Source organism: Osmerus eperlanus, chromosome 5 (genome assembly GCF_963692335.1).
Source record: "Osmerus eperlanus chromosome 5, fOsmEpe2.1, whole genome shotgun sequence".
In the NCBI taxonomy this organism is placed as follows: Eukaryota; Metazoa; Chordata; class Actinopteri; order Osmeriformes; family Osmeridae; genus Osmerus; species Osmerus eperlanus.
This window is the reverse complement of record NC_085022.1, coordinates 2,869,300-2,892,287: the sequence shown is the minus strand read 5'-3', so window position 1 is coordinate 2,892,287 and position 22,988 is coordinate 2,869,300. Positions and strand designations below refer to the sequence as shown.

Genomic DNA, 22,988 nt, shown 5'->3' with positions numbered 1-22,988 from the left:
CATTTTGAGCTAAATGAGTCAGACATGCCAGCGATATTCACAGAATTACACTTCACAATAGTCTCCTTTATCACCGTGCATCACTAATGGCTCCGTAGAAAGACCAGCATCTGGAGAGACTACAGCCCTCCCAGGTCTGTGTGAATGACCGCTCCTAAACACCATGTTTCTCCAGGGCTAGCCCTCCCAGGTCTGTGTGCCCAAGCCTAAATGAAACTGGGCCAAGGACGGCAAAGACGTGTGTGTGTGTGTCTGCAAATGTGAAATACTGTGACACAGACTGCTTGCACATCCCTGACCTAAACACATCTCTCTGTATTTCTCTCTCCCTCTCCTCGCTCTGTCTCTCTCTCTCTCTCTCTGTCCCTCTCTATGTGTGGTTGTCTCTCTCCCCCTCGCTCTCTCCCTCCCTCCAGGCCTGACACCCAGCAGAAAGCCCCGTCCGCGCCCCCTCCCCCTCCCCCCCCGCCCCCCCCCTGAGCCGGTTGCGCCCCCCGAGCAGGAGGAGGAGATCCTGGGCTCAGACGACGAGGAGCAGGAAGACCCGGCCGACTACTGCAAAGGTGAGCTGGAGATGCACGCACACACACACACGCACACACACACACACGCACACACGCACACACACACACACGCACACACGCACACAAACACGTGTGCACACTACCCAAAAGCAATACACTTAAGAAGTCTCAGCCCATATCTTGTTCCCATCTCTCGCTCTCTCTCTCTTTCTCTCTCTCTCTCTGTCTCTCTCTGTCTCTCTCACTGTCTCTCTCTCTCTGTGTCTCTCTCTCTCCACCTTCTACCTTTTCCTCCTTCCTCTCTTCAGTCCTCCCTCTCTCTAAAGGGATTTGCTGTGGCTCCAGCAGGCTCCGGGCTGCTGCTCTGGGGCTGGCCAGGGCCAGCAGGGTTTAGGGTGGCAGGCCTGAGGCCCAGGAGGAGAGATGGAGCAGCACAGATACACAGCTCTCTCTCCATCTCCTGCTCTCTCTATCTCTCCATCTCCTGCTCTCTCTCCATCTCATGCTCTCTCTATCTCTCCATCTCCTGCTCTCTCTATCTCTCCATCTCCTGCTCTCTCTATCTCTCCATCTCCTGCTCTCTCTCTGTCTCTTTCTATCTCTCTCCATCTCATGCTCTCTCTCGGTCTCTCTCTATCTCTCTCCATCTCATGCTCTCTCTGTCTCTCCATCTCCTGCTCTCTCTCTCTCTCTCTCTCTCTCTCTCTCTCTCTCTCTCTCTCTCTCTCTCTCTCTCTCTCTTCTATCCCAGTGGTAACTGACTGACTGATCATGCACTCTTCTAGAACGTGATAGAACACACTAACGTCTTTTTCTCCCCCTCCTCCCTCCTCTCTCTCCCCTTCCTCCCTCCTCTCTCTCCCTCTCTCCTCCCTCCTCCTCCTCCTCCCTCTCTCCTCCCCCTCCTGCTCTCCCCGCCCCCCCCCCCTCCCTCCAGGAGGTTACCACCCGGTGAAGATCGGGGACCTGTTTAACGGGAGGTATCATGTGATCAGGAAGCTGGGATGGGGCCACTTCTCCACTGTATGGCTGTGCTGGGACATCCAGTGAGTCACACACACACACACACACACACACACCACTTCTCCACTGTATGGCTGTGCTGGGACATCCAGTGAGTCACACACACGTACACTAGGTTGTCGACCGATTATCGGCGCCGTTATTAAGCATTTAGTGGTCATTTTCAAAACCAATTTGCAGATGAAATATATATATATTTCATGTATTTCGGAGTCAGGTGGCTGAGCGGTTAGAGAATCGGGCTAGTAATCAGAAGGTCACTGGTTCGATTCCCGGCCGTGCCAAATGACGTTGTCCTTGGGCAAGGCACTTTACCCTACTTGCCTCGGGGGAATGTTCCTGTACTTAATGTAAGTCGCTCTGGATAAGAGCGTCTGCTAAATGACTAAATGTAAAATGTAATGTATATATATGTTCATTTGTTGCTTGTTGTGGTTTAAAGTTTTACAACATTTTTACAGAATGCTGCTGGATGCTCCCTGCACTTTTTATGTTGTTATTATTAACAGTTCTCAGAATTAAAGATATAGTTAAAATAATTTAAAGAGTCTTTGTCAGAGGCCTTTTTGTTCTTAATTTTGACATTAATTTTCATTTTTACACTAGACATATATATCGGTTCAAAATATCGGTTATCGGTCTACTTGATCTGTAATAATCGGTATCGGCATCGGTCCTGAAAAACACATATCGGTCGACCCCTAATGTACACACACACACACGTACACACACACACTGACACACAGCAACTCAGACATACATGCTCACACACACACAACATATACGCACACACACTCACACGTACACACACGCTCACACACACATACCAGACATGCACTAGAATTATTCTCTCCTACATGCATGCTCTAGATTGTTCTCTCCCCTGCTGTCTCTGTCTCTTTGTGAAGTGTTCTCTCTCTGAAGTGTAGAGACACACACACACACAACCACACACACACATCCTGCACACCCAGTTTTGTGTGAGTGTGTGTGACTTAATGAGCCCTCAAGACACACACACACACACCTGTCGGGAAGCAAAGTAAACTAGGTTACCATAACGATGCCACCTCGTTAACATGTCAACGGCTGCAACAAAACCCTACCTCATCAGTGAGAGGGCTGCAGAGATGGCAGCTGTGGCGACACCAGCAGCAGGAGAGTTAACCACACCGGGTCCCAGTGTCACCTTTCTCAAGGCTCCGCAGTCGGAGCACACACACCCTAATTACTCATGGAACGTATCCATTGGAAACGCATGTAAACACTACAAGGACCAGAATGCACCTGCTCGGCCCAGGACTACAATTTGGACTGTTGTCGTCTTTGGAGTATTCCAATAGGTGACTTTTCGAACAGGTGACCATCTAAGCTCTCTGACAGTAACTTGTAGAGGGCCGTGGTCATCTGGTGGGTGTGTTGATATCAGGCATGACAGTGTCATACAGATGTCATGTTGTATGTTTCAGGGTGAAAAACTTTGTTGCGATGAAGGTGGTGAAGAGTGCCCAGCACTACACAGAGACAGCCCTGGATGAGATCAAGCTGCTGCGCTGTGTGAGTCTACCTGTCCTCCACCTTCTACCTGTCTACACCTGGACACACCGTACCTGACCTGTCTACACCTCTACACACTGTACCTGACCTGTCTACACCTGGACACACCGTACCTGACCTGTCTACACCTGTACACACCGTACCTGACCTGTCTACACCTGTACACACCGTACCTGACCTGTCTAGACCTGGACACACCGTACCTGACCTGTCTACACCTGCACACACCGTACCTGACCTGTCTAGACCTGGACACACCGTACCTGACCTGTCTAGACTTGCACACACCGTACCTGACCTGTCTACACCTGTACACACCGTACCTGTGCTGTCTACACCTGTACACACCGTACCTGACCTGTCTAGACCTGGACACACCGTACCTGACCTGTCTAGACCTGGACACACCGTACCTGACCTGTCTAGACCTGGACACACCGTACCTGACCTGTCTAGACCTCTACACACCGTACCTGACCTGTCTAGACCTGGACACACCGTACCTGACCTGTCTAGACCTGGACACACCGTACCTGACCTGTCTAGACCTGGACACACCGTACCTGACCTGTCTACACCTCTACACACCGTACCTGACCTGTCTAGACCTGGACACACCGTACCTGACCTGTCTAGACCTGCACACACCGTACCTGACCTGTCTACACCTGTACACACCGTACCTGACCTGTCTAGACCTCTACACACCGTACCTGATCTGTCTAGACCTCTACACACCGTACCTGACCTGTCTACACCTGTACACACCGTACCTGACCTGTCTACACCTGTACACACCGTACCTGACCTGTCTAGACCTCTACACACCGTACCTGACCTGTCTAGACCTCTACACACCGTACCTGACCTGTCTACACCTGCACACACCGTACCTGACCTGTCTTTATCCCTTACTCCCCCTCGCTCTCTTGTGCAGGTGAGAGAGAGTGACCCTAACGACCCCAAGAAGGACATGGTGGTGCAGCTGATAGACGACTTCAAGATCTCCGGAATCAACGGCATACGTATCTTCATCAGCTGTGTGAGTGTGAGTCTGTGTGAGTCTGTGTGTGTGTGTGCGTGAGTCTGTGTGAGTGTGTGTGTGAGTCTGTGTGTGAGTCTGTGTGTGTGTGAGTCTGTGTGTGTGTGATTCTGTGTGTGTGTGAGTCTGTGTGTGTGTGTGAGTCTGTGTGTGTGTGTGAGTCTGTGTGTGTGTGAGTCTGTGTGTGTGAGTCTGTGTGTGTCTGTTCCTCCTTGACTCCCGTCTCAGGTGTGAGTATGGTGTGTATGCCTGTGTGTGTATGGTGTATGTGTGTGTTAGTGTGTGTGTGAGTCTGTGTGTGAGTGTTCCTCCTTGACTCCTGTCTCAGATGTGTGTATGGTGTTCGAGGTGCTTGGTCACCACCTGCTGAAGTGGATCATCAAGTCCAACTACCAGGGCCTCCCTCTCCCCTGCGTCAAGAGTATTATCAGACAGGTACGACACACACACACACACACACGTGCACAGCCCACACACACACATGCACACACACACGCAGCCCACACACACTCACACACAGCACACACATACACACATATACATTCAAACACACACATACATACACACACAGACATAGACACACACAGACACATTAACATGCACACATATTGTATGTCTGACTGTGTGTGTAGGTTCTCCAGGGTTTGGACTACCTGCACAGCAAGTGTAAGATCATCCACACAGACATCAAGCCAGAGAACATCCTGATGTGTGTGGATGACGCCTTCGTCAGACGCATGGCTGTGGAGGCCACAGAGTGGCAGAAGGCAGGGGCTCCACCCCCCTCTGGCTCAGCAGGTACACACACACACACACACACACACACACACACACACACACGTACACACACACGTACACACACACACACGTACACACACACACACACACGTACACACACACACACACGTACACACACACGTACACACACACACGTACACACACACACACGAGGTTGAACCATCTGACTTCACTTCCTGTGTGTCTGTCCTAGTGAGCACCGCTCCACACAGCAAACCGGTGAGTACCAGAGAAGTGAGTATGAAAGCGCACCCCGCCGCGCACACACACACACGGCACACACACACACACGTACACACACACCCAGACGCGCACACACACACACGGCACACACACACGGCACACACACGTACACACACACATACACCCAGACGCTCACACACACACATGCTAATCACATCACAGTCTCATTCTGTACATATATAGACTCCACCAGGAAAGGCAGGAACCTGTGATCCTAGTATGGTCTTCAGCCAATGCCTGCAATCATTTAACAAGTGTGGTTCAGACATGTATGAATGTATACCTCACATTCCAACCACACATTTACAACATCAGTTATAAATGTGCATTGTGTGTCTAATCTCTCTCTACCTTTTCTTCTCTCTTTCTCTATTTTCCATTTTTTTCTTCATTCTTTTTTCTTTCATTCTAACTATCCTTGTCCCTCTCTCTCTCTTTCTCTTTCTCCTTCTCTCTTCCCCTCGCTCTCTCTCCCCGTCTTCCCTCCCTCTCCCTCTCCCCACTCCCTCCCCCCTCCTCTCCCCACTCCCTCCCCCCTCCTCTTCCCACTCCCTCCCCCCTCCACTCCCTCCCCTCTCCACTCCCTCTACCCACTCCCTCCCCCCTCCTCTTCCCACTCCCTCCCCCCTCCCTCTCCCTCTCCCCACTCCCTCCCCCCTCCTCTCCCCACTCCCTCCCCCCTCCTCTTCCCACTCCCTCCCCCCTCCACTCCCTCCCCCCTCCTCTCCCTCTCCCCACTCCCTCCCCCCTCCTCTCCCCACTCCCTCCCCCCTCCTCTCCCTCTCCCCACTCCCTCTCCCCCTCCCCTCCCCCCCAGGTGGGGAAGATCTCCAAGAACAAGAAGAAGAAGCTGAAGAAGCGTCAGAAGCGTCAGACGGAGCTTCTGGAGAGGAGGATGCTGGAGATCGAGGCTCTGGAGCGCCAGGCCGAACTCCAGCGGGGCCCCGGGGACCCCGAGGGCGACACACCCCCCCCCGCCCGCACCCCCGGGGCCCGCCACGGCGCTGGGGGAGAGCGACGAGGACGAGGAGGAGGACGAAGATGAGGAGGAGGAGGAGGAGGAGGGGGGGGCGGAGAGTGAGAGGCCCACCAGGCTGACCAATCACACGTGTGAGTTTCAGGAGGACACTAGTGGCTAGCGGTTACTGCTCCTGTTATGTTTGTTTGTTCATCTTTCATTTAGTTATTTATGTGATTATTTCAGTCATGGATTCAGCAGGTGTTGAATCATTTTTCATTCTGAATATTTGCTCATTTAGACTGTAAATTATTAGTAATTTTCTATACTTCACTCTGCAAACTCCAATTGTGTTGGTAGTCATGTCGCAACTATGGTAGCTAACTACAGTGTACAGGTTTAGATTACACAGGAACTGGGTTATAAACAACGAGAGAGAAGAATTCTTTGAAGCTGAGCTTTGTTTTGAGAATGTCTCTGTAGTGTGTGCGTGTGTGTGTGTGTGTGTTCTCTGTCAGGCTGTGAGTGAATGGGAGGATATGGGCTCATCTTCAGCCTGCACCCACACTAGGCCACAGTGGAGGGGGACAGGCTGATTCAGAAACAGCTTTCATCATTCTTAACCAACACCATCCCACATCCATCTCTCTCTCTCTCCATCTCTCTCTAACTCTCTCGCTTTCTCTCCCTCTCTCTCTAACTCTCTCTCCCACATTTCCCTAATCTCTCTCTCCATTTCACGTCTGTCTTATTTCTTTAAACATGTATCCTTCATTTTCTTCATCCTGCATGGCACGCCCCTATCTGTTCACCTTTCTGACGTCTCTCTAATGCGCGTGTGTCGCCACCCCGACCCCCCAGGTGCATCCCTCCCCCAGGAGCAGGCCGAGGTGCCCCCCCCCACTGAGCCTGGAGACCAGGAGGAGGAGGAGGAGGAGGAGGAGGAGGAAGAGGAGGCCACACGCCACACCCACGTGGACCCTCCCACACCCACCGTAACCACAGGAGACGGCAACAGAACCAACGAGAACGGAGAGAAGCAGCAGGAGGGGGAGGAAGAGGAGAAGGAGGAGGGAAAGGAGGATGAGAGTGAGGAGGAGGAGGAGAAGAGCGACGAGGAAGAGGAGGAGGATGAGGAGGAAGAGGACAGCCAGGCAGGCAGGAAGCCGGCCGAGCCGAAGCCGACGAAAGGCGGGACCAGACAGGAGGAGGCGGAGGAGAAGAGGAGAGCAGAGGAGGAGGCGGAGGAGGAGGAGGCGGAGGAGGAGAGAAAGGATCAGGAAGGAGACAAAGAGGAGGAAGAGGACGAGGAGACAGAAACCAACACCGACCTCACCATCTCCACCTCCCCCGCCAAGCCCCACAATGCCACGCCCAAGACCAACGGGCACCTGCTGCGGGGCGGAGGGCAGAGGGAGGCCCACCCTAACTCCGCCAGCCCGCCTCCCTCGCCCATCCCCGTGCTCTGCCCCCTGGTGGAGTCGGAGATCAGCACCACGGACAGAGACAACTCCCTCAGCTCCGGGTACGAGCTCTTTAACGGGGAGGTGGAGGCGGGGCTTGGGCTGACCAACGGTTCCAACCGTCACCGGGCGATTGCGCCGCGCTTCCCTGACCTGCCCCTGGACCCTGAGCCAGGAGACCCCGCAGTGACCACGGCGGACATAGGGGCGGGGCCTTCTGCTCACAGCCCCCCTGCGGACCGCAGTCGCACGGTGTCTTCGTCCAGCACAGGGGACACGCCGAAAGGTGGGACTCACACAAACACGGAGAGGACACACACACACATGGAGTACACACACACATGGAGTACACACACACATGGAGTACACACACACATGGAGTACACACACATGGAGTACACACACACGTGGAGTACACACACACACACATGGAGTACACACACACATGGAGTACACACACATGGAGTACACACACACATGGAGTACACACACACACACATGGAGTACACACACACATGGAGTACACACACACATGGAGTACACACACATGGAGTACACACACACATGGAGTACACACATACATGGAGTACACACACATGGAGTACACACACACATGGAGTACACACACACACACATGGAGTACACACACATGGAGTACACACACACATGGAGTACACACACATGGAGTACACACACACATGGAGTACACACACACATGGAGTACACTTCACACACATGTGCAAACACACACACACGGAGTACACACATACTCAAAAACAGACATTCAACGACCAGTCCATGTTTGTATTGGATGACACATTGACCCCGCCCCCCCCCAGCTAAGGCCAGATCAGCAGACCTCCTGGTCAACCCCCTGGACCCCCGCAACGCCGACACACTCCGGGTCAAGATAGCCGACCTGGGCAACGCCTGCTGGGTGGTACGTTGCATGTGTGTGTGCGTGTGTACATGTGTGTATGTGTTTGTGTATGCCCATGTGTGGATGTGTGAATGTGTGTAGATATGGGCATGTGTGGATGTGTGTAGATGTGGGTGTGTGGATGTGTATATTTTTTGTGTGTGTAGATGTGTGTGTTTGTAGATGTGTGTGTGTGTGTGTTGGTAAAGTTCTATCCATCCCTGTGTATCTGAGTCACCTGCCCTCTCTCCAGCACAAACACTTCACTGAGGACATCCAGACCAGACAGTATCGTTCTGTAGAGGTTCTGATAGGAGCTGGGTACAGCACTCCCGCAGACATCTGGAGCACAGCCTGCATGGTGAGTACACACACACACACACACACAGATGTACAGTACACACACACACGATGTACAGTACACACATACACACCCACGGACATGCAGTACACCCACATGCGCACACACACGGGCACACAGCACACACCCCTACCCATGACTCCTGCTGTGTGTGTGTGTGTCTGCAGGCATTTGAGCTGGCCACTGGAGACTACCTGTTTGAGCCCCATTCTGGAGAGGACTACTCTCGTGATGAGGGTGAGTCCACACTCACACACACACATACACACACACACACTCACACACAGATATACACACACGCACGGTCTCTTGTGATGATAGATTTGGAAGGATAATATGTTAATAGTGGTGAAAGTAATAATACCGTTTTTTAAAGCTATCGTCCTTGTAGCTAATGAGGAGTGGTTGGGTGTTCCCTATTAAGATGTTCATTATGAGGTGTTGAATCCTGTTCAGTTTGATTGATGTGACATATCGGACTGTTGCAGTTGCTATTCCAAGCTGATAACGATACAACTTCCATCAACATAATCCTTACAGATTACTGCAACGGGATCAAATGTTTTAGCAGAAACTAAGACAGTCAAATGTAGAGTTTCACCAAAAAACAGATGCTTCAATTGACTCCAAATCTAAAACTAGTCACAGTGTCTAAAATGTCAATATTAGTTTTTTTTAGACATTCCCTCTCCAGTCTCCTCCCTTTCTGTCCTCCAGTTCTATACCCCCCCCCTTCATCTCAGACCCTACTCACCCCTGGCACTACTGTACCCCTCGTTATCTAACCCCAAACCAGCTCCAATCAACCCCCACACTGCTCCTGTCCTGCAAACTACCCCTCCCTCCTCCCCTCACCCCTCCTCACCTCCATATTAACCTCTTTCACATACATAGAGCACTGTTCATCTACTAAACTCTCCAAGCCAACCGCTCACAAGTGACTTTGCATGAATCATTCTGCTGTAGATCTCATTTCCGTCGTACCACCTCCGTGTAAACATGTCACCCATGTGGACTGGGGAAGTCATTCCAGTGCCTGAGTATGAAACCACAAGCCCAGCCAAGCTCGGCTGTGTCCTCTGGGAGTGTGTAGACCCTCAGGTCTTCCAGGAGAGGTTCCCTGTAGTCTTCTCTGGGACGTGACGCAGAACGGAGTCTCGAGTTAGAAGCATGTCTCTCCACGTCTCTGTGTGGCGTCCGAACCCTGCACTCCATCTCACCTTCTCTGGTGTGGGGCTCACTAACCCTCCGTTCTCTCTGACTCTTCCTCCCCTCCCTGCCTCCTCTCTCCCTGTGCTGTCCTTCCTCTCTCTTCCTCTTCCTCTCTCCTCCCCTTTCCCTTCCTTTTTGACCTAAATCCCACTTGTCCTCCCTGCCTCCCTCCCTTCTCCTTCATTCCACCTCTTCCCTCCCCCTCCTTATTTCCACTCCCCTCCTCTTCCTCTCCCTACTCTCCCTCCCCTAATTTACACTCCCATCCTCTTCCCCTCCCTCCCTCCCTCCCTCCCTCCCTACCTACCTACCTACCTACCTACCTACCTACCTACCTACCTACCTACCTACCTACCTACCTACCTCCCTCCCTCTCTTCCTCCTCTAGACCACATAGCCCACATCATTGAGCTGCTGGGCTGTATTCCGAGACACTTTGCACTCTCCGGAAAATACTCTCGGGAGTTCTTCAACAGAAGAGGTAGTTCTGGGGAACGCGCTGGCGGGACTGACACACACACGCCCTGCGGACAAACACACGGACGGTCGGACGGACAAGCGGGCAGGCCAGGGGTGGGGGCGGGTCTAGTGGACGCGCCTCAACTCAGGCCCTGGGTTGCGGACGTGTTTGAAACCAAGCCACAGAGAAAACGCTGCAGTTGTTTTTTCTTCACACACGGTGAAGCTGGTTACCATCAACAACAGAGCCCCGCCCTCCTGTCAGTCTGTCCGTGCCTCGCCCCGGGAAGCAGTGTGTCTGTCGGTCCCCCACCCAGCGCCAAGAGGTGTGTGCATGCCGTAATGCTGTCCCGTGCCTGTTTTCCTGTGGTGTGTGTGTGTGTGTGTACGCGCGTGTGTGTGCCTGCCGGTGGGTCTCAGATCACATCGCTCTCATCATGGAGCTTCTTGGGAAGGTCCCACGCAAAGTGGTCGCTGCCGGGAAGTACAGCCGAGAGTTTTTCTCCAAGAAAGGTAAAGTTGTTGTAGCTAGCTCACCAGCTAGCTAGCTCACCCCCTGGCTAGCTCGCCAGCTAGCTAGCTCACCCCCTGGCTAGCTCACCAGCTAGCTAGCTCACCCCCTGGCTAGCTCACCAGCTAGCTAGCTCACCCCCTGGCTAGCTCACCAGCTAGCTATCTCCTCTGACAAGATGGAGGAGCACACAGGCTAATTGTACAGTTGTACCAACTGTAAATTCAAAATTCTGTTCCGAGTTTACATTTACATTTAGTCATTTAGCAGACGCTCTTATCCAGAGCGACTTACAGTAAGTACAGGGACATTTTCCCCAAGGCAAGTAGGGTGAAGTGCCGTGCCCAGGGACACAACGTCATTTGGCACGGCCGGTTCGATTCCCGTCCGTGCCAAATGAGTTTGAAGATTTTAGAAGCCTGCAGACAGTTTGACTGAGAAATGACCACATCTTCGTGGAAAGCGATGGTTAATGTTAGATCAGCATGTGCATGTTAGCTTAGCATATGCAGCAAAGCAGTCCACTGGGCTACAGGCCTGTCTGCAGTGAGCCTGAGGTGTAAGGCCAGTCTGTCTTCTCGTCAGCCTGGTAAGTGTACGTCTCTGTGGGATACTGTATAACCTCCCCTCTCTCTTCCTCTCTCTCTGTCTCTCTCTCCCTCTCTCTCCCTCTCTCTGTGTATCTCTCCCTCTCTCAGTGTCTCTCTCCTTCTCTCTGTGTCCCTCTCTCTGTGTCTCTCTGTCTCTCTCTGTCTCTCTCTCCCTCTCTGTGTCTGTCTCCCTCTCTCTGTGTGTCTTTGTGTATCTCTCCCTCTCTCAGTGTCTCTCTCCCTCTCTCTGTGTCTCTCTCCCTCTCTCTGTGTCTTGTGTCTCTCTCCCTCTCTCTCTCTCTCTCTCTCTCTCTCTCTCTCTCTGTGTCATCATGAGGCTAATATTCCGTCTTTGATGTTCTGCATGTTCTCTCTATCCAAGGTCTGGCCTGTGCTTGATGTCTTAATTCTCTCTTCTTTTATCTCTGAGTGGTATTACATTTAGTCATTTTTTTTAGCAGACGCTCTTATCCAGAGCGACGTATTAATCTGCTCCGACTCTTCTCAGTTGCTCTCTCTCTCTCCCTCTCTCTCCCAACTCCCTCTCTCTCTCAATCTCTCTCTCTAACTGCTCTCACTCCACCTCTTTCTCTCCAGACTCCCTCTCTTTCTCTCTTCCACTCTGTCCCATCCTCTCTCTCTCTTTCGCGTTACCCTTCTCTCTCTGCCTTTCCCCTTCTCTCCATTTCCCTGTTGATCTTCCTTTCATGCTTCATGACCCCCTGGCTAATTCCCTACCTCCCCCTGCAGGAGAGCTGAGGCACATCACCAAGCTGAAGCCCTGGTCCCTGTTTGACGTGCTGGTGGAGAAGTACGGCTGGCTTCCGGAAGACGCCGGACATTTCACCCACTTCCTGCTCCCCATGCTGGAGATGGTCCCCGAGAAGAGAGCCTCGGCCGGGGACTGTCTCAACCACCCCTGGCTCAACTCGTAGCGACACCACCACCCCCTAGTGGCAGCCGCCCAAACTGTTCGCAGCACTGGAGAGAGACAAGGGGGGGGGGGGAGGGGGGAGAGGGGAGAGGGGAAAGGAGGGGAGAGGGATGGGGGAGGGGAGAAGGACAGTTTGAACCCTACGGATAATTGGATACCTGTCATGTATGTCCCTTCCACACACACACACGCGCGCACACACACACACACACACACACATGCATGTGTAAACACACACACACCTTAAATGTGAGAGAAAAACGCTGACTATTTTGGGATTAGGCAGACAGCCAGGACAGGCTTTACCCTCCAGTTAGCTTCACGGACATCTTCTCTTGGCGGTCCTGGTGCCGAGGTCTTGACCCTTGTCCAGCCTGGCTGACCCTGGCCTACCGCTGGGGTCAGTGGATCTCTCGTTCTCATTGGACAGAGAGGGAGGCAGACCAGTAGCTCTGTCTATCAGAACGCTGTCCAGAAGCTCTCGGTTCAGCCGAACCTTAGAACAGCATGGCCCTCTCAACCTGCTGAGACAGAGCCTGTGTGTGTGTGTGTGTGTGTGTGTGTGCGTGTGTGTGTGTGCGTGTCAGTATGACAACTCAGTCTGAACACATATCACAGCGATGGATCACCAGATTAGAAGAAGCCTAGCCCCCACTTTACTGGACTTCCTCTCTCTTCTCTCTCTCCAGCCCTCTACCCCCCTCCTCTCTACCCCTGCCCCCCCCCTTGCCCCCCCCCAGGACTGAAGCAGTGCTGCTGAACTGTTTACATCCCCCCGCCCCCCCTCCAGTTTTGTTTCACCCCAAGCCCCACTGAGCTGCATGACCCACCCCACTGCAGACACCCGGGCAGCCAGCCCACCAGGGGGTGCCAGCCCCGCTGCGGCCACTCCTACCTGCAGACCGAAGGGGCGAGCACTGGAAGAAGAACAAAACGGAGGCAGAGTCTGACCGTTTTGTTTGTAAAGATGTTTTTTTTGTGGTGAGAGCGGTGAAGAAGATGAGGAAGACGTAAAGAAACATGGACAGACGGTTGTTGCGTTTCCTGTTTAGTTACGTTTTTTAATTATTTTTTCTTGCATTCGTTTTTCCTCGTCTTTTCCGTTTCAAAGACGCGGGAGTTTGTTACGACGTCATCCATGCCCCTGTGAGGAGGAACTGTCACGTCTTAGGGTAACCCCCACCCCACCTCCCCTCCTCCTTCTCAGCTTTGACATTCAATTATGACATCATAATTGCTCTTGACTTTTTACCAAAATCCCCACCCCCACCCCCACCCCCCGAAATGAGAGCAGTCCTTCAGACATCCTAAGGCACGTTTACCAGATTCTTACTACTTCTGCCCCCTCCCGGAAATACCGGGGAGACCCTCCATCATGGGGCTTTGCCCGCGGGCTCGGTTCAAAATGGAGGTTGCACTTGTCTTCGTAGATGTCGTTCAGGGAATTACCTTTGTACAGAACTCTGAGAAACCGGCTCGCAGGGGGAGATAAAACGACGACAACGGGATCTGAACACAAACACACGCGTCATTCCTAACATAAAGAGGCTGTTAACGGGCCACGGGCCTTCTAGCCGGTGACCTGTAGCCCGCGGCAGAGGACGGGGGTGGGATGTCAAACTGCGCCACCCTGTGGCCGATGAGGGTACTGCGCCCCACGCGCACCGCAGCGTCCCTCAGTGCCAACGACACAACGTTCCACTCAAGTCACTAGTCATCATTACAATTAGTCCAGTTGCCTATTTTTTTCGCAATAAAAATTACAAAATGAGTATAAGTAAATGGTGAGATATTTTTAAAAAAATATTTAAATTAATTTAAAGTAAAAAATACAAATAAAACAAAGAGAAAATAGAGAACACGTTTCTCTGGTGTTGTGACAGTGACCGAATCTCGTCCTATTGAGGTGATTGTGTTTTGTCTGTTAGAAATGTTTTTATTTCTTTTGTAATTATTATTATTATTATAATAATATTATTATTGTTATTCCGATTTGTTCTTTTTTTACTCAGTTGTCACCTCTACCCTCCCGGAACATGAACAGAACCACTGTCTGGATTCATGGTGATGAAATTGATCAAACATTTTTGCAATAAGAGTAAATGATGATGAATTTTTTGCACCAGAAGCTCCTGATCTCTCTTTCAGCCATGCTGACTGTTCTTCCTGACATCCACAGAATCTCGTCTCTCATTTGTGTTTTTCATTGACAGATTTAATAAAATTGTAAATTAATGGACCCTCTCCTCTGTCTTGATGTGGTCTTTGAAACAAGACAGGGAAAAAAATATATGTTTTATGAAGTTGATTTAATTCTTTATTTATCATTCAGTCATTTCAAAGTAATCTTGAAATATCTTATCATACAGAAATGTACACATTTGCGCTAAATTTGATGGTGACTTCCGAATGTAGTGTAGTCTATGACTAGAAACCCTAAGAAATAAAGTAACACTGGTGAGATTTACAAAAGATTGTCACATTTGTTGCTTATAGTATAATTAAAAGGAAAGGATCCTATCCTATGCTTAGTTATAAATTATGTAAAAATATCTGACCCAAGTCAGGCCTGTGCTACAGTTGAATGGGTGATGGTGAGCCGGGATAAAACATTCACTAAATAGGAGAATTGTTAAGGATACATGGTTGTTTGGACTCGTTAACCAGGCAAAAATTCAAAAGATGCATTACAAGGCTGTCAGTTATCAGTGTGATATGAGGTAATTATGACTTTTTATAAGATATTAGCATAACTTGGATGTAACAATATTTTTGTGTTCTTAATTCTAGTCGAGCGTGACGGCACAAATCTGGTACAAAACACTGCACACCCTGTGGACCGTGGAGGACACGTGTGTGTGTATGTGTGTGTGGTTACTCTAACAGGGGTCTCCAACCCTGTTCCTGGAATAGTTTTCGCGCCAACCCTAATCTAGCCCACCTGATTCCAATAATCACCTGGTCGATCAGGTAACTGATGTTAAATAAGGTCAAACAAATGTAGCTGGAGCCAAACCCAACAGGCTGGTAGCTGTTCAGGAACAGGGTTGGAGAGCCCTGCTCCAACAGGGTCAAGGAGACCTGCTCTAACAGGGTTGGAGAGCCTGCTCTATGGAAACCCTGGTGTTGAAGGGGGTGTATACTGCGCGCGAGTGTGTGTTTCAGAGGAGAGAGGCACAGTTCTTTAGCAGCAGAGGCTTGGCCAGCTCCAGTATGTCCAGGCTCGGGTCCAGGGATCTGCCCAGCCCCTCCAGGACCATGATGGCAAACACAATGGAGGCAAAGTTACTCTCCAGCTTTACCTGCAGCAGATAATCACAATCAGCTTCATTCGCCAAGTAAGTTTGCACAAACAAGGAATTTACTATGGCAGAAAGGTGCATACGGTAAACATATAAGAGTTTTAAATATAAAATGTAGAAAATATAAACCAATCCAGTACAGAGCACTCAACACAAAAAATGTGTACCAAAGTGCTGTATAGTTTACCATAAAACGGCACAATGATCAATCAGGAACTATGTTTGACAGTTATCTGGTAGTTTACCTTGTGGTGGATCAGCAATCCAAACACCCTGGACAGCAACTCACCCACTTGGATCTAAAACAGAAACAATAAATCAGTCAAATGAGATGTCCCCCTTCCTCCCACTTCAAACTGTCACAGAGAATGTTGTGTCTGAAGCAGAGTACACCAGCAGGTTCACTTCTGATCCCAGACCTGCTGCTGTACTCACTACATGCACTATTTGTGTGTCGCTTTGAACGTCGCCTAAATAAATGTCGCCGTTTGGAGCAGTGCCTGTGCTGTACCTTCCCCAAAGCGACCGTGCCTGTGCTGTACCTTCTCCAGAGCGACCCTGTTGCAGAGTGCCTGTGCTGTACCTTCCCCAGAGCGACCGTGCCTGTGCTGTACCTTCTCCAGAGCGACCCTGTTGCAGAGTGGCTGTGCTGTACCTTCCCCAGAGCGACTGTGTTGCTCAGTGCCTGTGCTGTACCTTCCCCAGAGCGACCGTGTTGCTCAGTGCCTGGTCCACGAGCTCGGACATCTCCTTCTTGAAGCGAGGGATGTCCTGGCACTCGTTGGCCCTGGCGTGGTTCAAGATGAGCTCTGCTACCTTCTCCCCCTGGAGACCACAGAGATGGGACCGGAGAGGATGAAGAGCTCCGCATGTCGGCCAATCTTCAAATCTACTTAATTCTTTACGAAAAGGTACTGTTTAAGAAGTCACTATTTATATGATAATAAACAAAACATTTTAGAATCCCCTTTCTTCCTCTCTGTCTGAAGGCAACTTTCACATATTTTGATCCTCCATGAGAATTAAGTCATGCATGCAACCTCTTGCCTAAAACCAGGAAGTGGAAGACATGCTGTATTCAGAATATGGCCTAATTTAGAATATCCAAACAGAATATGCTTTTTCCGTGACCCGAATATTGTCATATTCTGAATAATAGTGTAACATTAGTGTGCAGGTCCACATCCTCCGTCTCACCTGTTTCAGCACCACAGCGGTGAACACAGCTCTGAAGTTGCGCAGGTCTGTGTCGCTGAGCTGGGCCACGATGCCGGCGTCCAGAAGGACCAGCTGCAGGGGGGCGGGACAGGGCCTGACACTCACCACCACCGTGTCCCACAGGTCTGTCAGGGTGGTTCTGCCCCCGGGGGCCCCGGGCCCTGCCGCGATGCTCTGCACCAGGATGTTCCCTGGGTGGAGGTCTCCGTGGACAAAGTTGTCCACAAACACCTGATACACACACAGATATGCATACATACACACACACACAATTACACACACAGATGTACACACACACACATCGTAAGAGCAGCATTTACTGTGCATTTGGTGTCAAGAACTACTACTAATCTCTGGTGCAGCCAAATAACCTGGAGGTAATACCATCTTGAGTAAGGTGTCCACTCCCATCCTGGCTATCCTCTGCTTCACCTCTGAGGGAACCTCAGGGCTCAGGTAGTTGGAGATGGGCTCGCTCTCCTGAGGGGGAGAGAGGTCGGGACTAGGGGTGTAACAATATACCGTGGTACAACATATCGCGATGCAAACATTTTATAATATGTATCGTAGAGTTATGGCAATGTTTTTACGATAAGACATCCGTTTAAATCTATTGGTTGAGCTTCCAGCACACAACCTACTCTGCACATGCATCACGCGTGCATTCACAGAAATCGCTTCAGTGATTGAATATTGTTAATGTTTTGGAAAGCTGTTATTTGGAAAAAAAAACAAAAAAATATCGTGTAACGTATCATGATACGTATCAAATCGTGAGCTGAATATCATTACACCCCTAGTGGTGACTCTACCACACAGCGGTCAGAGTCCTGGTTCCCTTCTGCTCTGAAGGATCGTAGCTGACATCGCTGCTTACCTCAAAGGTTTCCACCAGGATGGACCTGGTGACGAACGGCCGCAGGGGCGTCGGAAATTTCACGAAATCCACATCTTTAAAGTTTTCGCGGAACCTCTCAATGTTTCTTGCTTCAAACCGAAGGTCAATCTGGAATACGATTTTTTTTTAAACACTGTATTTGGCCATTCTTGGTTTTTCACTGATGTACAGTATGTTCTGCTACGTTTCCGGGATGAAGGTTTTTACCTGTTTGATCATGAGCTTCTCAAACTCTTCCACTATTTCTGGCAGGCTGAGCCATTTGAGTCCAGGCAGGCAGTTGATGAGCCAGCTGCCTGCTCTCATCAGCAGAAGGTCTATCTCCACCTGCTTCCGGATCCCTGGATGGAGGACCTGGTAGAGAGGAGACATAACCCAAACGCTTAAACATCTCATCTTCCATCAACTATTATGATATATATACTTTATTTTTGTAACCTCTTATTTTAATTGATGACAGTCAGAGAGACGTTAAAGCAGTGAGAGGGGAATACATGCAGCAAAGGGCCCAGCCCCACAACCTCACCCACCTTCACAGCCACAGGTATCAGTCGCTCCTTCTCCTCCAGACTCCTTCCATGGAGGCTCCTCCCTTCCTCCTCCTCCTTGCCCTTCACGAGCCCCCACAGCAAGCCCAGCGCTCCTCCCAGCCCAGGGATCTCCCAGGCTTCCAGCAGATCCTCCTTCTCCAGCTCCTCCACCAGGGTCTGGAAGTCCGGGTCGTCCACGTGGTCCGCCCTAGCCCAGCCCCGGTACACCTGGGCCACACAGCCCGAGCCCACGGGCTCCCCTCCCTGGAACACAAACAGCCTCCTCCAGCCCTCCCCGAAGGCCCGGCTCAGACAGCGCTTGGTGTGGGCCCAGGAGTGCGGCCGCACGCACACGTGGAGCCGGGAGAAGCGATCGCAGAAGTCTGGGGAGAACACGTCCCTCCGCGTGCTCGCCCACTGGCCCAGCTTGATGAAGGTCGGGCCGGACGTCTCAGTGGCCCAGAGCAGGACGGCCAGCCAGCGAGAGGCCCAGCTGGACGACACCAGAGTCAGGGGGTAGAGGAGGAGCAGCGGGCCGAACTTGAGAAGGAGCACCAGGGCTCGGAGGCCGAGACGCAGGAAGAAGATTAGTCTGTGGACCTGGATTTTAGCTAAGGACTTCCTGTCTGTGGTCTGAGGTGTAAGGGAGGCCTCCTGGCATCGTGCTGTCCAGGATGAGGTGTAGGCTGCACCCCAGCACAGCAGAGTGACTTTTGGAATCTGGGTGAAAACATGGCTCCTTCTGATAGGGCATGATCTGGTGCTCGGTATGAGCCGGACTCTTACGGAGGCTCCAAGTCTGTGGACGGTACACTTAAGGTTCAGAAGGAACGTTCTCGCCCTGAACGTAGCCATGGCTATGATATCATGTTCCGGATTAATCTTTCAACGAGATAAAGAATCGGCCCATCCTGACTACACAATTATATTCAGAGGACGTTTTTGATCAGAACAAGCTCTACATTATTTCGATAGTCCAGATAAAGTCCAGCGCATTAGATTGCTGCAACTCCGCAGATGTCATAGCGGTGGATGTGTAATTTGGCAGACCACTCAGTGTGTGAAGCAGTTTGATCTGCGTTACGTTCCACTGTAAGTAAAACAATATTCACATTTAGGCTGCCTGAATGTCCAAGTAACAATGTATGACCTAAAATGACGTAATAATGAAGCTAACTAGTAAAGTAGTAAGGTCACGATTAGGTAGCTTTGGGAGTCTTAGAACCTAATGTGTTGAAAGAAATCGACAAAAGTTTTTCTTGTAGCATCAAGCAGAGCAAACCTTTAGCCTTTCACACGTAGTTTGTGACAACTCCTAGTCTGCAACACAGTCTGTAAACCGCAGCAAGATGTTCATTGAAAACCGCAGAGTGTGTTGAAAACATTGCAAGCACATCTGCCATGCACTTCCGGGGTTTGCGTCACGTTAACGTATTAAAGCTGTATGCCTGCATAGGATTGATTGTACTCAAGCACATTCAGGTGATCGAACAAGACACGTACAGCCAACGCAAGGATTGTATTGTTAATCAGTCAAACATTCAACAGTTTTGTTATGTTTTTAAGAAAAAAATAAAAATAAAACTTGGCCTTGATGCTGACCAGATGTTACCAACAGAGGGAGACATACGATAAGTGATGAAAATACCCCCCCCGCCCCCCCCCCCCCCCCCCCCACACACACACACATACACGAAATAAAGCAAGTCGAGCAAAATTGCTAGTAGCCTAACATTAGATGTTCCTGTTGTTAAAACGAGTCAAAGCGTGTCCCGTTAAAGTAGTTCCCGGTCACCGTGTGTGTCCGCCGGATGACGGCCTCCCAGCCTGCCAGTTGTAGTGGAGGAAGGAAACCAATATCCCTCACACAAAAGGTAGTAGAAACGCCAAACAGATGTTCCAGCCACCCAGCCCCCCACCCATTGATGAGCAAAGACAGGCTTTTTAAATCACTCAGGCACTTCAAAGCAGGGGTCAGGGCTTTGGTCAGTGGAGCAGATCTCAGCTGTGGGGGACTGTTGTTGTGTTGGTGAGATATTTTATGATGGGTGCATAGTGACATTTCTCTTCTGAGAATGCAGAATTTCCACACAGGGAAAGTTCTACTTTTGACACACCACCAAATCAATCGTCCAATCATTGTTGTTTTTCATTGTTGAAATTACATCGAATCAGAAATCAGTGATTAATTGCCACGTCAGTTCAACAGGATGTAAATATTGAGAATCCTAACTCAAGATTCTCTCGCGTCTGTGTTTCCAGAAGCCTTGGGGGCCTCTGTGTTCCTGTCTCAAGCCTGATATCAACAAGCCAGGTGATATCTGCCCATCTCCCGATCCCATGAAGTCCTCACCAAAGAGACACGCACTGACTTGTGACTACTAGAATTCAACTACGACATGACCAATCCATGTCTGGTCAAGCAAGTCCAACAGGGGGGGGGGGAGGGGGGGTTAACTACTGTACCACAAAACCCTATCCCAGAGCTCATGCAATCCCCGCACAGTCATTGGCCAATCTGTCGTTGACCAGTCTGCCATTGGCCAGTGTGGGTTAATCAGTAAACCCGGGAGATAATGTGGAGGGGCAGGAAAGGATGGCTCCCTCCGGGACTGAGAGAGAAGCCCCTCGCAGAGCTTTTCAATTGGCTCCCATAGGAGGCCGTTATTTATGTATTCAGTTACGCTCAACCCTTCCTGATCACAGTCCCCTTTCAGCAGGACACTCGGTCTCCCCAGCAACCAGGGCTCCAATCGGCCGGCCAGCTGCAGATTAGTTCAGCAGTGGGAGGAGGGGGGGCGGGGGGGGGTTGGGAGGGGAGGGGAGGGGGGGGGACTCTGGTGGAGAAGAGGGGGAGGGAGAAAGGGAGGGAGGGAAGGAGGAGGCAAGAGGGAGGGATAGAGAGAGAGAGAGAGAGAGAGAGAGAGAGGGAAGGAGGAAGGGGGGTCATGAGAGGAGGAGGGGTGGGAAAAAGTTTCAGAAGGAAGGAGGGGGAGAGAGAGAGAGAGGATAGAGAGAGGCAACGTCATCGAAAGAGACCAGTCTGAGAGTTGAGTGAGTGAGTGTGAAAAGAGAAGAAGGAGCGAAAAACTGAAAGGAAAGAACAGCCTGGAGGGCTGAGAAAGGAAGGGAAGAGGACTTGCCCCGACCATTCCCTTTTTCAACACTTTTGTGGAGGAGGAGGAGGTAGGGGCTGTGCCGAGAGGGACAGCTCAGAGGCAGGGGTAGCAGAGCTGCACACGCCGTGGAGCGGGGAGAGGAAAAAGACAAATTGCTCCAAAGGAAATCATGCGAATGTATGCTGCTTCCTTGCCCAGTGTCAGATTTCACAAAATGAGAGGCCACTGCAAGATCACTTCTACAGGGCTCGACCAGCTGAGGAAGGTGAGCTTGTGTGTGTGTGTGGTGAGAAAGAAAGAGAGTTTCTCATGCATACTAACAGAAGGGGATTGAGGTATCCTGGTAGAAGTTTTTCTTTTGGCAGTTCTGTATGCATGCGTGTGTGTGTGCGTGTGTGTGTGTGTGTGTGTGTGTGTGTGTGTGTGTGTGTGTGTGTGTGTGTGTGTGTGTGTGTGTGTGAAAAGGAGAGAAAGATGGTTTCTCATGTCGACTAACAGAAGGGGTGATAAGGCATTTTGGTAGAAGCATTGAGGTATTGAGGTATCCTGGCAGAAGTAATTTTTTCCGCAGTTCTGTGTGTGTTTGTGTGTGCGCATGTGGGTGCGTGTGGGTGTGTGTGTTGGAGGTGCTTGTGCCTGTCTGTGCCCTCCACATCAGAGAACCCCTCTGTTTATCTGAGCAACATAATTATCTGCTCTGGCTCCAGCCAAATTGTGTTTGAATGCCATCCCAGAATACCTGCCAGCGTTAGATACGGTAAACCTGCTTAACAACAATGCAATGGCTGTCAGGCCCTATTGTTTTGTGTGACCGAAGAGGTGACCGAAGCATAGGATAGTTTGAAGAGCAGAAAGATAAGATTGAGAAAGGCTAGACGGTGACACGGTTGCATACCACTGCAGGCCCATAGGAGAGAGGAGTGGATAAGTGGTTAAGTGAGGTGAGGGGTTCTTTCTTGCGTTTGAACAATGGGATCTTTTCATCCAGTTCCCCTGGACGGGCTAGCTAGCCTTTCTGCTTCATGAGAGGAGAGCACAAAACGCACCTCCTAGCACTGGCAGGAGGACCTGGCCGTTTTTATTAGCCTTGTGAAGGTTGTCTGTGGGTGAAATGTGTGTGTGTGTGTGTATGCGTGGAACAATCCCAGTGACCATGACAAGAAACAAAGGATACTCTGTATCTTCAACAGGTTACCGGGAACCCATCCTTAGTTCTTGCAGGATGACATTTTAAAGATGGTTATCTATCTTTTTTTGATTCAATTACACAGCTTCCTCTAAGTGTTCAGTACTTTGCTCTACTTATCTAATTTGCCTTTAAGAGTCA

The 22,988-nt window shown here is 50.7% G+C and overlaps 3 protein-coding genes across 10 annotated transcripts in view; 2 read left to right on the top strand and 1 right to left on the bottom strand.

Moving 5' to 3' along the window:
• LOC134020810 (SRSF protein kinase 2-like) overlaps positions 1 to 14,838 on the top strand; it is a 47,347-nt gene extending 32,509 nt beyond the window's left edge. The window contains 17 exon segments of the mRNA XM_062461066.1: positions 417 to 473; positions 475 to 563; positions 1,462 to 1,570; positions 3,017 to 3,104; positions 4,042 to 4,129; positions 4,475 to 4,581; positions 4,779 to 4,944; positions 5,138 to 5,163; positions 6,005 to 6,091; positions 6,093 to 6,297; positions 7,007 to 7,894; positions 8,448 to 8,548; positions 8,781 to 8,888; positions 9,056 to 9,125; positions 10,489 to 10,581; positions 10,980 to 11,072; positions 12,411 to 14,838. Coding sequence (XP_062317050.1) covers positions 417 to 473; positions 475 to 563; positions 1,462 to 1,570; positions 3,017 to 3,104; positions 4,042 to 4,129; positions 4,475 to 4,581; positions 4,779 to 4,944; positions 5,138 to 5,163; positions 6,005 to 6,091; positions 6,093 to 6,297; positions 7,007 to 7,894; positions 8,448 to 8,548; positions 8,781 to 8,888; positions 9,056 to 9,125; positions 10,489 to 10,581; positions 10,980 to 11,072; positions 12,411 to 12,595 — 2,560 coding nt within the window. The 3' untranslated portion in view covers positions 12,596 to 14,838.
• A 56-nt stretch (positions 14,839 to 14,894) lies between these two features.
• On the bottom strand, positions 14,895 to 19,963 carry adck2 (aarF domain containing kinase 2). Of its 8 annotated transcripts, none has more exons than XM_062461058.1 (8): positions 18,543 to 19,961; positions 18,220 to 18,366; positions 17,992 to 18,120; positions 17,499 to 17,594; positions 17,094 to 17,345; positions 16,593 to 16,721; positions 16,142 to 16,195; positions 14,895 to 15,896 (listed from the first exon to the last, which is right to left on the bottom strand). In XM_062461058.1, exons 1-8 carry the CDS (start codon positions 19,395 to 19,397, stop codon positions 15,756 to 15,758), a joined length of 1,803 nt encoding a protein of 600 aa, XP_062317042.1. In that variant the 5' UTR covers positions 19,398 to 19,961; the 3' UTR covers positions 14,895 to 15,755. The 8 variants fall into 8 exon arrangements, 4 of the variants coding, with proteins under 4 accessions (XP_062317042.1, XP_062317046.1, XP_062317043.1 ...); XR_009930449.1 differs by having other exon boundaries at positions 15,822 to 15,896; positions 16,480 to 16,721; positions 18,543 to 19,962; XR_009930448.1 differs by having other exon boundaries at positions 15,867 to 15,896; positions 16,439 to 16,721; positions 18,543 to 19,962.
• Positions 19,964 to 21,526: 1,563 nt separating this feature from the next.
• The window catches only part of si:dkey-82f1.1 (DENN domain-containing protein 2A), a 33,060-nt gene continuing 31,598 nt past the window's right edge, over positions 21,527 to 22,988 (top strand). The window contains exon 1 of the mRNA XM_062461057.1: positions 21,527 to 21,926. The gene's annotated coding sequence lies outside the window, so the exon portion shown is untranslated. The remainder of the gene's footprint in view (positions 21,927 to 22,988) is intronic.

What these genes read in the sequence shown, in the direction of transcription:
- adck2 (XM_062461058.1), bottom strand. Translation starts at nt 19,397, where the DNA reads ATGGCTACGTTCAGGGCGAGAACGTTCCTTCTGAACCTTAAGTGTACC. An exon ending in CCGCTGTGGTGCTGAAACAG is followed by an intron (nt 16,722 to 17,093) that starts GTGAGACGGAGG and finishes TGTGGTCTCCAG; the next exon opens with GGGGAGAAGGTAGCAGAGCT. An exon ending in ACACGGTCGCTCTGGGGAAG is followed by an intron (nt 16,196 to 16,592) that starts GTACAGCACAGG and finishes TTTCTGTTTTAG; the next exon opens with ATCCAAGTGGGTGAGTTGCT.